Raw genomic sequence first — 16,425 nt, 5'->3', positions numbered from 1 at the left:
CGTCGGGAAGGGAAAGCAGTTCTAGACCATCTGTTGTGGGGAGCGTTGACCTCAACTGAGAATTTTGTCCGACAGTGGAAGGAACGCTTTGTGGATCTCCTTTCAATCCCACAGGAGGGGGAAGCAGAGGTTGACTTGTCCATCAACTAAACTGAAGTTTCTGAGGTAGTCTGCGTGCCCTACAGAGACAGGGCAGCGAGGATGGATGAGATACATCCTATCTATCTCAAGTCTCTTGATGTTGTGGAGCTGTCTCTGCTGACGCGTCTTTACAAAAGGTCAGAGACAGTACCTCCGGAGTGGTCAACTGGGGTGGTAGTTCCTATTTTTAAGAAGGGCAACCGGAGAGTGTGTTGCAACTAAAGGGGATCATACTCCTTAGCCCGACTGTAAAACCCTATGACAGGATACCGGAGAGGAGGATCCAGCCGATAGTAGAACCTTGGATCCATAAGAAACATTGCAGGCAGTGGAATACTGGACCAGCTCTTAACCTTCTGTAGGGGACTCGAGAGTTAATAGGAGTATGCCCAACCAGCCCACATGTGTTTCATGGACTTGTAGAAGGCATTCTACTAGGGCTGTCTGGTCCCTGTATGAACAGAGTAGGAGTTCGGTTCGCAGGATTACTGTCAGCTCAATCTATCATGTTTAATCTAAAACATCATCTTGTCAGCTTCACGTGTCCATCACAATGAATTACCACCTTAAATAAGGATGGAGAAACAGGGGTAGCACATCTTGTCAGCTTCAAATGTCAACTGGAATATACTACTCTATTGAATAATAAACAAATTTCAAATAGTGAAACATGAAGAATTGAACTTCTGGTAGCACATTCTAAAAGATAGCACACTTTTCCAGACCACTGGCAGTATGTCAGACTTGTTCCCGATGCATGGTGGACCCTAGCAGGGCTGCCCCTTTGTCACCAGCTCTGTTCATTTTTTTATGGACTGAATTTCGAGGTGGCAAGTAGCAAGAAGCACAGCAAGATTTTTGCTGATTTGAGCCTCGGCTGGGTCACTTGGCATTTCTGTGTGGAGTTTGCATGTTCTCCCTGTTGAGTGGGTTTGCTCTGGGCGCTCCGGTTTCACCCACAAGTCCTAAGACATGCGGTACAGGTGAATTGGGTATGCTAAAATTGACCTTAGTGTATGAGTGTGTGTGTGTGTGTGTGTGTGAAAGAATAAGTGGTTATGGATGTTTCCCAGTGATGGGTTGTCCGCTGCGTAAAACATGTGCTGGATAAGTTGGCAGGTCATTCCGCTGTGGCGACCCCAGATTAATAAAGGGACTAAGCCAAAAGGAAAGTAAATGAATGAATTTCAAAATGCAGCTTTGGGCTGGATGTAGTCGGATTCAGGGAACACAGGATTTCATCTCTGCTAATTGCAGATGGTGTTGTCCTGTTGGCTCCATCCGACATGAAATTTCCGCATGCATAGGGATGGTTTGCTGCTGAGTGTGACATGGCAGGGATGAGAATCCGCACCTCCAAGTCCAAGTCCATGGTGGCCTGCCATCTCTAGGTCAGAGGAGATTCCTTGCCCCAGGTGGAGGAGTTCAAGTATCTCTGGATTTTGTTCATAAGTGAGGGAACAGAATGTTTTATCAGGGGGATCAGTGCAACAGCAGCAGCACAATGTGGTCAATGTACCAGTCTACTGTGAAGAAGGAGCTGAGCCGAAAGGCAAAGATCTTGATTTATCACTAAATCTATGCTTCTGAACCTATGGTCGTGATCTTTGGGTCATGACCTAAAGGACACAATCTCTGAAACAAGTGGCTGAAATGAGTTTCCTTCATAAGATGCCAGGCTGCCACAGCTGATGCAGATCAGACTAGAAATTTCACTTTTAAACTTTAATTTAATTTTATTTTATTTTTCATCTTAAAGGGCCATGAAACCCCCTCGTTTCAGCAGGGTGTTTTCACACCTCTACTTTGGAAAAAGTCTGAAAAGTGGGCGTGTCCAGCTCTGTTTAGGGGGGAGTGTCGGAGGAAGACAAGAGGCATGGTGTGGGAGTGTCTATTTGGGCGCGCTGACTTTCAGAGTCAAAACACACACACACACACACACACACAGGGGAGAAAGTGACTGTGTTTACATGGACATCTGTAGTCGAATTATTTGCCAAATTATTAAATGGTGGACTTTAACTGCAGTTTGGCTCTTTCATTCAGGGAATTCATTCATGTCCCTCGCGACATACAAGATATTTGATTCGAGGAGCTGCTCTAAGCGTGTATTTTTCATGCAATGTTTGATACCACACGGCGAATGAGAAAAAAAAAACTCCGCATTTCCCGGAAAATTAGATGCATACGGCAGGTAGTGTCAGAAAGCCGCGTGTGTTATTCCGGTCACAAAATGCGGTGAAAATCCTACACGAGGTTATAGTTTGGTTGTGGTGCTAACATGTTTACACTCAGTGCAATAGTTTGTTGGATACGAACAAACTGAATAAACAAAGAGCACTGGTCGCTCACTTACCAAACCTGTAGAGACAGGACAATCACCAGCAACTAGAGCCGCGTCTTTATTAAGAGAAGACAACAAGCAACTCCGGATCTCAGCGTTTGCAGATGAGAACAGCTCTCAGGTAAACAATAATCCTCCTTAGACACGTAAGTTATTGTTGTCGAGCGTCGCGTACACTGTTAATCCACACGTGACTCTCACAGAGAGAAAATGAACACAAAACTTAACTGCAGCAAACTATAAAAGCAACACTTCACGCTTGTTTTGCCAACACAACGTGACGTCTTTGTCGTCTAAACACTGTGACAGTAATGAATATTAATGAAGTTGCACAATAGAGCGCGCTGATTGGTTTGAACCAAGCCTTACTCATGCATTAATGCAGCACACTCTGAGACGTAATAAGACACACTCTGGCACAGACGTCCAGTCTACAAGCTGGAATACACACTATGATCTCATGGCCGTGACGCAGCTTCAAAAATTCGTTTCAAACCGGAAGTACGAATTTGCTTGGAATAATGCAAAAACAACCAATTTTCACTTTTTAGTGAAATCTATGTGTCCTAATAGTTGTTTTAGCAGTGTGGGACACATATACGACTGTCAACAGCTCAAAAAATGTGTTTTGGTGTTTCGTGACCCTTTAACAGAGCACTGTGTACTTGAATGCAACTTAAAAGTCATAGATATAAATATATATATATATATATATATATATATATATATATATATATATATATATATATATATATATATATATTATTGGTATACGGTGCAAACTAGCATGAAGCCAAAAATCTTCTAAATTTCACTTCAATTAAACAGACACACGTGTTTTATTTAGGTATTAACTTGAACATGTTAAATGCAGCATTGTTGAAACAGCGAGTCAGCTTGTAAAAATAATCAGAGAAAGGACTACATTTGGGTGGGAACGACTTTTAAGTAAAATAGAAACTAATTACCATCTGACAAGATAATTTACCGAATGAAATTCAGCCTAAAATAACAGAAGATGACTTATGAGGGGGAACACCCATTTACTATTGCACAGCATGTGTTCAGTGGAGATGAAAAATGTAAACCATTCAAAAACACTGACACACAATGAGAGCTACTGCTCTGGAGAAAAGTAAAACTGACTTTGTTGTTGAGAGTAGCTCTGTTTAAAGCCTTTCTCATTCCTGAGGTGTTATGCGCTTAGTGCAGCGGAGAATCCAGTTAAAACTTGCCCTGCTTTCCACACCACACAATACAAACGTAGAAAAAATCCGAAAGGCACAAGTCTGAAAATAAAAGGTCAGTTTACTTTGAATGGTTCAAATGTTGTCTATTTTATTTACTGTTGTTTAATGAAGTTGTGTTAAAGTACTTCTATGATTACACATCACCTCAAAAACCAGAAAGCCTTGTATCTCAGAGTCTGTGTTAATCATTATTGCACCAGTTGAGAAGTGAGGGCCATAAAGATTGTGTTTTGACCATAATTTATCCCCCCCAGACACTGGGGCAATATTATTTCAAGAACAAACACAGGGATAGCACCACTTCATATGAACTTAAGGCCTGACCGACTTACAATGCTGGACTTTGACTTTATGGTTGGACCATCCGGGGCATTTTTATTGACAAAATGATAAAATATTTCACCATAATACATATTTACCTACTTGATATAAGTGGAATGATAAGACTTTAAAGGAGGACACTGACACTCACGGAGCATTGAGATGAACTGTTACAAATCTGCACCACTAGAGGGCGCCAGAAAACAGACTAAAGCTGAAAGCAGCACATCTCAACACCCCCACGTGGACGTTTCATGAATCACTCTAAACCGTTCATGTAAAGGATGATAGCAGTTTGACTAAAAATGGGATGTTTTTATCACTCACGTAGGACAGATTCCTGTTTGTTAATCCTAAAAATGTTGTTTAAAGCTGTAGTTTATCGAAAATGCTCAAACAAATTACTCAGACTCATGTTATTATAAACTTTAATGATTTTTGTTTTCCTCTCAAAACATTCTAAAGAATGTTGAAAATGCAGCCATTCACAGCCATTGTAGGACAAAAATGCTATGGGTTTTTATTTTTTCAACTTCATTATGTATTTATTTGTGTTCAACAGAAGAAACTCAGTCTTAACTTAAGGAGTAAATCTTGTCAGAATTTTTAGGTAATTATCCCTTTAAATCCCATAACTTATTTAAAAACCTGAAGTGTGGATCCAAGGGACAGTTTTTATAACACAAAACTAAATCTGCAATATATACAGTTGTAAGTCAGAATTATTAGCCCCCCTGTTTCAATTTCTGTTTAATAACTCATTTCTAATAACTGATTTCTTTTATCTTTGCCATGATGACAGTACATAATATTATACTAGATATTTTCCAAGACACTTCTTTACAGCTTAAAGTGACATTTAAAAGCTTGCCTAGGTTAATTAGGTTAACTGGACAGGTTAGGGTAATTAGGCAAGTCATTGTATAATATCGCTTATTTTGTAGACCATTAAAAAATATATATAGCTTAAAGGGGCTAATAATGTTGTTCTTAAAATGGTGTTTAAAAAATTAAATTAAAAATTTTGGCCAAAATAAAACAAATAAGACTTTCTCCAGAAGAAACAATATTATCAGACATACTGTGAAAATATTGGTGCTCTGTTAAACATCATTTGGGAAATATTTAAAAAATAAAAAAATAAATAAAAGGGGGGCTAATAATTCTGACTTCAACTGTATATATTAGCATGTTGTTAATAAATTAATAAAAGATGTTTGCAATTTGAAATTACATAACAACTACAAGTTAATAAATGCAAATTTGATGATAGCTCAAAAATGTATATGTAATTTCATAAATTTGGATTAACAAAATGTTTACCTTTAATTTTTAGATGAAAAAGGTTGGTCTTTTTGTGCATACTGTAATTGTTTATCGATACGTGTACATATTTAAAGAGCACCTATGATCAAATTCGACTTCTGTAAGCTGTTTGGACAGAACTATAGTGTATCGTATATTGGAGTGATATAAACTCAAGTTTTTTTAATTTCTTGATGTTAAAATAGGACCTAAATCTCAGTCATTTTGAGGCCCACCGCAATGTGATGTAGGAGTGTGGTTTTCCCTGCCCACTGAATTGATTGATAGGTGCCGTGTCTCCATAATAACATGCATACACATGTCCACAGAACAATTTTTGCAAAAAAACTGGCATTAAAATATATTTTATAACTCTCTATGATCAGCTGCACCTCAATTCTTAATTTTACAAGTTTACATTTTTTTAAAACAGAGCATGTCTGTAATAAAGACAGTAAAATCGATGTGGAATTCTTAACTGCTATAATCACCACGGCCGCATGGTGTCAGTAAACGTGCATATGTGCGTGTAGCATTTGTTTCTGACTCATTGTTTCAGAAGGGCTTGAATAAACTCCACCACAAATACATCAGATAAACTTACTTGGTATTTTTTGACTAGTGACCTTATCCGAGCTTCATCCGAGACTGTCTCTGTCACTGACTGCTGTTTATCTGACGCAACCATAGCCAGCCCTCCCTATAAGCAAACTAAGTGGCTGCTTAGGGCCCTGCCACCACAAGGGGGCCCCCACAATCCACTAGTGGTGTGAGCCGTTTCCTTGCTGAAATTGTTTAATTTGCATTCTACAAATTACAAATATTAAAATAAATAAATATTTATAAATTTTCACAAAAAAAAGAAAAAAAAATCTAAATTTTATTACAGTTGAAATTGTTTTCATGTGTAGGTCATGTCATCACCATAAAGCTTGCCCCATCTCATTTCTCATATGTGTTCTGTGTTCTCGCGGTTTGAGTTTGTTCTTCTATCGTAGCCTGTAAAGCCGCCTTTCCACTGCACACGACATTTGAACACGACTGTCGGAATACGCCCCCTTGTGGCAGCCGCACAGTATTTTCAGTGTTGTCATGCACCGTGGGGGAGAAACTGATTGACAAGGTGTTCGAAATAAAGGAGTGCAAAAGCAAGACCCTTTATTCCCTGTGCGTTTACATGGTTTAATGGATGAATGAATACTAGAAACTCATAGACCGCTAAAATATTGAAGGGAATGTGGAGACAACATTAAAATATATATTTTTATAACTTTCTTACTTACATTTATGAACAGAAGTTTTTTTTTAATATAGACTTTTTAGATAAAAAAAAATAACCAAATAAACTCCTATTTCTCATCTCGCGCGCACGGATTTGCTTGGACAAAACTGGAATACATCATATCCTGTTGGCAGGTCGCATACGGTCTAGTCGCAGGAGTTCAAGTGTTTCAACGGATCCGCAGCTCAATTGGGATCTGAATTTTCCGCATACGGAGATGATCGGAACTCCACGCAGCTCCCGGACTGATCTCCATTGGAAATAAATGACTTCCGGTCTGTCGCTTGTCGTTTGTCATGTGCAGTGAAAAGGCGGCTTAAGACCTACCGGTCACCACAAGAACACAAATCCATAGTCGATGCTTCATTGCCGGCCCAATTTATATACCTGATTTATATTGGAAATTGGACAGCAAAAATGAAACAAATGTTCTTCAGGCGTAGAAAAACTGAGGGAAAAATTGACGACCAGTTAAAGACATAATCTTAATAATAAAATTGACGACAAGTTAAAGACATAATCTAGTGGCACATATATTGAAAATAGGCAATCACAAATTAAAAAACGTCATCTAGTTATATGAAATATTTTATTTTTTCCTGGTTTTACAGACCCGTTTTTAGTCTAAAACGCATTTAACTGAAATGCAATAGTACTGAAGTGTCTTTCACAGACATATTTTGCACACTGGTAATATTTATGTAATATAAGGTTATAACCTAATTGAATTAATCATATAAGCTCTGAACCCTGCATCTCAAATGTAAGGAACAGGGAAGGAGACTGAAGAGAATAATAAAGTTTGTGTTTGGGTATTAACCATAACCCAATATTTTCTCAAGTTTTTATATAACATTTTTCATGTTTATATTATTTGCTTATTGATTTTATTATTTATGGATCAATCTTTGCATGAATGTTTTAATTAATAAACATTTCTTTTGAGTTCAGAATGTACAATTTATTATTATAAAGAAATTATAATAGAAAGTAATGCATTTTCACTTTTGGCTGATTATTGTTCAGTGTTGTTTCATTGCAGGGTTTTTGCTCTTTTAATTTATAAGAAGAAAAAAAAACCTAGAATCTTTTATAGAATCTTCAATCTGTTTACTAAATTAATAGAATATGTTTTAAACACACCAGAAGGACGCAAAGTAGGAATCACTGGTCCCTTTATTAAAGAGTGTTTAATTCTTCATTTTTTGAAGCTGGTAGTTGACAAAAATAGTGCTGTTTTGAGGTGATCAAGTCATTCAGAGAGTTATTAAGCAGAAGAAATCAGGCTTTACTTTTTTTTTTTTTTTATTGTATTTAATAAGCAATATAATCAATGTGGGCCAGTTTGCAATGGCAATACTTCACTATTTAAAGCAAGCTAGGGCCCCAAATGTACTGGGCCGGCCCTGGACGTAACTCATGAGAAGCAGACACACATGTGGAAACGGTACGCAGGGAGAACACCTCATTTGAATTTAAAGCCACAGGCTACAAAAACAGCTACATAATTCTCAGACACCAAAATGGGCAAATTCTACATTATATAATAAATATACTGAGGTTTTTTTTTTTAGCTAAAACTTCACAGACACATTCTGCTAACACCAAAGGCTTAACTCGTAAAAGAGGTAAAATAGGTGCCTTTTAAGTTTAAGTTTATCAAAATATTTGTTAACTTTTTTGTTTTTTGATACCGTTTCATACACACCCAGGTTTAAAAATCCACAACTCAGAAAACAAAATGTGTAAATTAGAGCTGCACAATTAATCGTTAAAAGATCACGATCTCGATTCGACCCCCCTAGACCAGAGGTGTCAAACTCAATTCCTGGAGGGCCGAAGCCCTGCACAGTTTAGTTCCAACCCTGCTCCAACACACTTACCTGTAGGTTTCAAACAAGCCTGAAGGACTTAGTTTGATCAGGTGTGTTTAATTAGGGTTGGAACTAAACTGCAGAGCTGCGGCCCTTTTGGAACTGAGTTTGACACCTGTGGTCTAGACGATCTTAATTCTGCATTTCTACGATTCTGTCAATCATATTTTCAAGTTCAGGAGAGAAGTAAAGGCGGCCGGTCGAGTCTTTTCATTGTTTCACATACGTTGCTCAGTGACATTGACACCTCCAAATGATGTTGAATGAGTCACATACTGTATTTATAAGGTGTAGTTCACCTAAAAATGTCATTGTTGTCTTTATATAATGATGTTTTCACGGCCGGGAAATCACACGTGACGTGAGCTGCTGACCGTGAGCAGAAAAGGCGAGCGCCCGCTCGCTCTACTTAATGATATATGCGCGCGCGTGTACTTTAGGGAACAGAACCTGCATATGTTGTGAGTGACAGGTAATACAATTGTTAATAATATTCAGTTTGTGGCACAGAGTGATCGTTTGGGAGCCGTGCGGGAAGTATTAACAGTACTTAGCAGTCAAAATGAAACCGAAAGTGTGCACTTCATTTAAATGATCATATCGCATTTTAGAGTTATAATTGTGACAAGCATTTGATATGTTTTTTTCTTTCATAGCGAACACAGTTGTGCATAAAAATAAATGTTTACAGTGTCAGTATAACTACTCTAGCCTATATAATGTTGAATATAATATGATAATGGCAAATGTCTGATTTTACCAGTGATTATAATTGTCTAATATGACCGATTGCAAGCATATATCTCAAACATAATAATTCAACATCAGAATTATTATAAGTAGAATAGAATTATTTAAAGAAACCAGAAGACCTACACATAATATTATTATCGATGTTGTGCCATATGTTTGTTTTTACCATACCTTTATTTTACACCTACAGAATCGTGAGAGAATCATGATCTTTATTTTAAGCAAAAAAAAATTGCGATTCTCATTTTAGCCAGAATCGTGCAGCTCTAGTGTAAATTTATATAAAATGGGGAATCTTGTTTTTTATTACAGTAAATTATTATTAAGAAATTTATAGTATTTCTTAAATTATAGCCACCATGAGCAGACACTGATCCTTGCTTATTGATTTTGTTTCTTTTCTCTTTGACAAAAAACAAAAAGATAACACCGGAATTACGATACACAACGCAGAGTTGCACCAAAAACATTTTATTCTATAAAAGGAGTGGGTAATCACAACTGTACAGGGGAAACTGACTTTTAACACCATTTCTCACAGTATCAAAAAGCTCGCGTTTTCCTCACTGATCTTTACACACTTGTTCTGTACAAATACAAAAGAAATAACATTAATTACTTGTTTTTGTTATAATGATAACTGCATTGCACTGAGTAATATAGTACTGGCCCATAAGTTACTGCATTCAATATAAAATACCTATGATTCTGAGTTTAAAAGAGAAATTTCATGAGAACCACACACTTGCACACATACACTCACACCAAACCCAAACCCTGTCATGATTCGAGCGCACTTTTCCAAAACAAATCAGATACAAATGATGAAAGCAAACGTGCACAGATAGACGAGGATGTCACAAATTTCAGTCATGGGCACTTAAACATTGATAAGGGGGCCGACTCCCAACATTATGCCATCTTGGAATAGAATAATGTCGATTTAGGATGATATGAACGTAGAAGTTTGACCGGCATGTCTCGTGGTTATTAGAAATAGGCCGTGCATGTGCTACGAATAGTTGTACACATTTCATTGATTCTGTGTGGATTATCAGTGCTTATAGGCCACGTCTGTCAGGGCACCGATGCTTAGACATGCTCACCGACTTCACAACGAAAAATAATCTACTCTCCATGCAACACTTTTAAGGGTGTACAACACATTTGGGAACTCCATTCAAGGATTTCAAAAATAAAAACCAAAACAAATATTTCACATTATCTAGTCAGTGTTAAAAATAGAAATCCACCCGTTACATTTATTCAAGAACTTTGTCGATTATTTACAGTATGTACATTAATTCCTTAATTAATCATTGTCTGCGTGTCTTTAAACAGTTTTAAAAGAAAGAAGAAAGAATCGCAATCGAATGCATATACTCTTCTAGATGTGCTTAGGAACGTTTTAGAGTTGAAGTGAAAAAAAAAAGTACGGATGCATCCGGATCCAAGATCGTGAAGCTGTTGCAGACATGCGCTTAACTCTTAAAGGCTGGAATCGAAATAAAAAGGCGAAATGCGCACAATTAGCTAGCTGCTAGCGATTGAAATTATGACCATGGCTATGAGTGCTAGCTAGAGGGACGAAATGTGTCCAAGAGACCCTTTCTCTTTAGGTTTAGATGGACTGTGCCCAACATTTTCATGACATCAACGTCAAATAACATTAACAGCATTTTTTTTTTCAGGGGAAGGGGTATTTTTGCATATCATGCATATCAGGAGCTGTTAAGACATGTTTTGCCACGCTGAACTCGGTGCAAATAGGGATTTTCAGGGTGCCTCGCAAAAATAGGGGTCCCATAACTGAACCCTGAGGAACTCCGAAAACCTGTTGCGCAAATTAGATTTGCACGTTTACTTCAATTAAGGCTCTGATGGGCTAGAAGTAACTGCGTTTAGACATCTCTACTATTATATCTCTGATTATGTTTTTACAAATGTGCTTATACACACACACACACACACACAAACACACACACATCAATTTAACAAGCTCCCCCTTTCCCTGCAAGTTGATTCTTTTTTATGTATTTTCACAGCCTCATCAAATAATATCTAAAGGTTAGGTAAAGAACACCTTCTGATGGGTGTGAATTCTGTTAGACGCCATTTTTGGCTTTTTTTAAAAATACAACAGAAAAACAAATACTGTTATTTGCGCCAAACTATTTTCGGGAAGATGCTTAGACGACGTATACTAATCAAGAAAAAGAAACGTACAAAAAATTCACAGTCTTGTCAGCCCCCTGCCTCTACTTCTCATTTGGGTTAGGGTAAATATCAGAAAAGGGCCCTAACTGATTTGTTAAAACACTAAAAAGGGGTATGGTACATCTTCAGCTGTCTTAACAATGTGCTCTACGCCAACCTCCATCCACACGCAAACTAAAATTCAGGTAGAGCGAATTTAAAACGACGTAAAGCAAACGTAAGAATTCAACGAGGCAGCTGTAGATGCATCTTCAACCCACCAATATCATTAAAACGATCAACTCATTACGTAACTCTACTTCTTCCTCACCATCTTGCATAAAATCCTTGACTTTCTTGTGCATCTCTTTACTGGTTTCATTTTAATAAACAGTACCTTTCCCAATCATCACTCTCTCTGCTCGTAGCAGTGCGGTTTTGCCTTCCTTGTAGTCTCTTCAAGTAACGGCTAATGATCAGGCATTGAGATGGTGGTGGACGTCACCAGTGGACGGGATGAGCGGTTTGTGGCTTCTAAAAGCATGGCGATAAACTGCAGCCATGTTCTGACCAGGAGGTGGGGGGGGGGTCACCAATATGATCGTGCCACCTACCATTTTTATTCTCCTTATTCAATACAAAGGTTCGTATCTGGAGACTGGACGGGTGGCGTCGACAGCGTTTGGACCCCCTGAAGAGCGCGCAGGTCTCCTGAGGAGCAAGCAGGGAGGTGAGGGCTGGGGATGGTGAGGTGGACAGAGTTTCACATCATGACGTGGCGCCGTCGGTGAAGTGCCAGGTGATCAGAGCGCGAGAAACTGCGGTCGCAGTCGGTGCAGCGAAATGGTTTGATGCCGGTGTGCTTGCGAAAGTGCCGCGTCAGCTCATCCGAGCGGGCAAAGCGCCAGGTACAGCCCTCCCATGTGCACTGGTATGGCTTTTCACCTATAAAAAAACAAAAACATAAACATGTCAATAAACTGATTATATGACAGTCAGGAATAACTTGGATTGGTCAATCGTCCTATCTAGTGCAGTGCTTCCCAAAGTGGGGGTTACATGGTGATTTAAAAAATTAAATACATTTATTAAATACATTTATTAAATTAAATAAATAAATAAATGTATTTATTTAAATAAATTAAACTATTAGATTTCCTATAGTTTAAGCTTAACTAACAAAAAATAAATAAAATAGTAGTTAAAGTCTGCATGAACAGGAAGCTGCAACTTTTTTTTTTCATACTACGACAAAGTTCCTAGAGAAATGAAATATTAAATGAACAAACAGTGAGCGTAGCTTGTTTTTTCTACAGCAAGCTGCTTAAACGTAGAAAAGTAGGTATTTCATTTAGAAAGCTCAGGAAAAGGATTTGGGGAGAGTTATTACAACAGACACCTTCTTAACTATGTCCAACACCTCAAGCAGACGTAACTTAAAACAAGCAGGAAGTACATTTCCAGATTTTAATTTTAGGTTAGAAGGGCAAACTTGGATCAGGGGGGACAAGTCGGAGCATTCTGGTCCCCCAGGCTCTGCAGTGGTTGGGGAAATTCTAAATTGAACCAAAACACTCCATAACAATTGGCTTAAGATTGGCAAGCAAAATTCAGGACATTTCAAACTGCAGAACCTGGGTAAAAAAAGAAAGAAGGGAAAACAATTTTTTTCTTAATGACATGCACTGATGAATTGTTCAATACAAAACTAGCAATGAGAGTTAACAAAATCATATGGTAAGGCGAGGCAGTGGCGCAGTAGGTAGTGCTGTCGCCTCACAGCAAGAAGGTCGCTGGGTCGCTAGTTCGAGCCTCGGCTCAGTTGGCGTTTCTGTGTGGATTGCATGTTCTCCCTGCCTTCGCGTGGGTTTCCTCCGGGTGCTCCGGTTTCCCCCACAGTCTAAAGACATGCAGTAGAGGTGAATTGGGTAAGCTAAATTGTCCGTAGTGTATGAGTGTGTGTGTGGATGTTTCCCAGAGATGGGTTGCGGCAGGAAGGGCATCCGCTGTGTAAAAACTTGCTGGATAAGTTGGCGGTTCATTCTGCTGTGGCGACCCCGGATTAATAAAGGGACTAAGCCGACAAGAAAATGAATGAATGAATGAAAATCATATGGTTAGTTTTGATTTCATGTGTACTTTAATAATTAAAAAAACAACAAGCAAATAAATGCCATAAGCTTAAATGAGTTTTTCCTATTGTATTGTAACCCCTGGGGTGATTACTTTAGGTTAAAGTAAAAGCAATAGCAAAATTAGCAAAGGATCGATTTTACAGCACCATGTTAAACTTACAGATACCTTTTTTGTCACTTGCGCAATAGGGGTGGACTGGCCATCGGGATCGCTCAAGCACACTGCCCAACACCCAACGGTCTTCACTTTCAGATGGCTCCGACTGCCCCCCCACCCCCAACTTTTATTATTATTATTAATAAATAACTAATCAATAAAATAAGTAATTCCACTCAAGATATTTATAGATGGTTTATTTTCTTTAAAGATTGTATGAATTTGATTTCCCATCCTCTTGTTTACCATTATATAATGGACTTTCATAATTGGCTGTTTTTAAACAATCAATACTGTTCACTGTTCAATTTACAGGTGCATCTAAGAACAAGGACACTCTAAGCCGATGCCAAACAACTAGCGATCAACTGCGCTGTCGCCAGAGCAAAAAGCTGTTCATGAACACACCAAATGGATAAAAGCCTACTGAAATGGGAGCCAGTGCAGAAAACATGTCTTTCTGATCTGAGGGGGGCAGCAGTCGGTTTTCTCGTTCCGCAAAAGGAAACCAAACTTCAGAGACGCACAGACAAAGCAGTGTTCAGTACCATTATCACAGTAAGTTTCACTCAAGCAAATATGTGTGATAATCAAATAATCCAAAGTTTTTGCAAATATTTGAGAAATGTAGCAAAATTACAGTTAACCTATCGAGAGGTGACATGTGGAACACACCAAACCAACTAGCCTGAGCGACAAAGCCCAACGGCTGACCATCAGCTTGTCCCAGGCCTAATAAATATAAATAACAGTATTGATGAAGATAATGTCGGAAAGGTGCGTGTACCTGTGTGTATTCTGCGATGGGCTTTTAGATGTGAGCTCTTGGTGTAGACTTTGTTACAGCCGTCATAATCACACATGTGAACGCGTCGTCTCTTCATGTCCGGTGAGTCAGGGTCAGCTGGAATGTCCACATCTGTATTTATACTACAAAAAAACACACACACACACACACACAAAACATTTGAGATTTGAGTTAAGGTGTGGCGACCAGCTGCAGTCAAACTTGAACCTCTGCAATAATCTAAAGATTACAGGAGAGTTTGAGCATGTGAAGGCAGGTACAAACATTCAGCATTATTTTTCATGAGCAAAACAGATTAATCCATCAAAAGTCCACTGGATTACAGTGATCACAATAGGTGAATAACACAAACACTGTAACACGTTTAACTCTATAAAGCAAACTGTATTATATATTATGCATCTTTATAACGTTTCTAAATTATTGAAGCTTTGTGAAAAAAAAAAAACTTGGTACCACTTTATAATAACTACACACTATAAATCATTTATTAAGCATCAGCAAATAGTGACTTCATTATCTGCTAAGCATTAACTCTATATTAATCAGCGTTAGAAAGCAGTTTATAACTGCAGCTACAAATGCTCTATTCTTGACTTACAAACATATTTAAAATGCGCTTAATAATTGTATTTTCATGCTTTGTTAATGATTTATTTTTCATTACTAAATTAGGTATCGCATTATTTACAAACCATTTGTATTTAAGAGTAGTTGAGGGTTTCTGATTATTCAGGCATATATTAATGGTTACTATGTATATTAATAAATGCTTTATTAACTCAACTTCACCTAGTTTTGTGACTCAATCTAAAGTGAGGACTATTTATGCGTTATAAATCCCTTATAAATGACAAATAAAGGCTCAGTTAAATTATTTAAAAAATGACATTATTCATTCCTATTCATTTAAAGATACACAAATGAAACTGTACTTCAATTGAAAAATAAATCTTTGCAACCTAATCTAAAATAAAATCACTGTAGAGTTTAAACATTGCATCTTATTACATTGTTAAACTATTGTATTGTTGTTGTTGTTTTATCCAGTATTATGTCGTATTTTGACACTCCTGTTGTTTGGCAATGTTTGAACTTTACAATAATTTTTACTTTTTCGAAAAGATTGCAGAGATTCTTGTTTATTTGATTCTGAGCCTTTATTAGTCATTTATAAGGGATTTATAAAGCATGAATAGTCCTCATTTTAGATTAGGTCACAAAACTGCATGAAGTTGAGTTAATAAAGCATTTATTAACATATTAGTTAACTATTAAAGATATATAAATGTTGATTTCAATAGTTTATTAATAATTTTCTAACTCATTCTGAATGATTCTTAAAACCCTCAACTACTCTTAAATACAACTGGTTTGTAAATAATGCAATACTTAATTTAGTAAAGAAAAATAAATTGTTATCCAAGTATGAAAATACAATTATTAAGCACATTATATAGGTGCTTATAAGTCAAGAATAGAGCATTTGTAGCTGCAGTTATAAACTGCTTACTAACATTTATTAATGTAGAGTCAATGCTTAACAAATAATGAATTCACTACATGCTAATGCTTAATAAATGGTTCATAGTGTGTAGTTATTATAAAGTGTTACCAAAAACTTTTGCTCATAATTTATAGTAAATAAAAGGCTTGCAGAACAGTGTCCAGGTCACCATGTGATGCTGGTGGAGGAAAATGTTTTCCACTATCACATGAGTCCACCTTCACTGTCTTTCCCATATCCGAGAGAGTTAGTGTGGGGTGATCAGTGAAGGTTTGGGCTGCAATATCATGACATTCCCTAGGCCCAACACTTCTGTTAGATGGCCATTTCACTGCCAAGGACTACCAAATCA

The 16,425-nt window shown here is 37.5% G+C and overlaps 1 protein-coding gene and 1 long non-coding RNA gene across 7 annotated transcripts in view; one reads left to right on the top strand and one right to left on the bottom strand.

Annotated features, from left to right (window-relative positions):
• Positions 1-8,327: 8,327 nt before the first annotated feature.
• Positions 8,328-9,879, top strand: LOC147838944 (uncharacterized). The gene is made up of 2 exons (XR_015520636.1): positions 8,328-8,413; positions 9,229-9,879. It is a non-coding gene; the product is annotated as an uncharacterized LOC147838944 (long non-coding RNA).
• Positions 9,726-16,425, bottom strand: part of klf8 (Kruppel like factor 8) — a 77,941-nt gene continuing 71,241 nt past the window's right edge. For all 6 annotated transcript variants that reach the window (NM_001080003.2, XM_087300022.1, XM_088651602.1 and 3 more), the window contains 2 exon segments: positions 9,726-12,411; positions 14,546-14,688. In NM_001080003.2, the coding sequence (NP_001073472.1) occupies positions 12,230-12,411; positions 14,546-14,688 (325 nt within the window). In that variant the 3' untranslated portion in view covers positions 9,726-12,229.

This window comes from Danio rerio, chromosome 21 (assembly GCF_052040795.2).
Source record: "Danio rerio strain M-AB ecotype USA chromosome 21, GRCz13ab, whole genome shotgun sequence".
Classification (NCBI taxonomy): Eukaryota; Metazoa; Chordata; class Actinopteri; order Cypriniformes; family Danionidae; genus Danio; species Danio rerio.
Note: the sequence above shows the minus strand (reverse complement) of the source record. Positions and strands in the feature narration are given on the sequence as shown.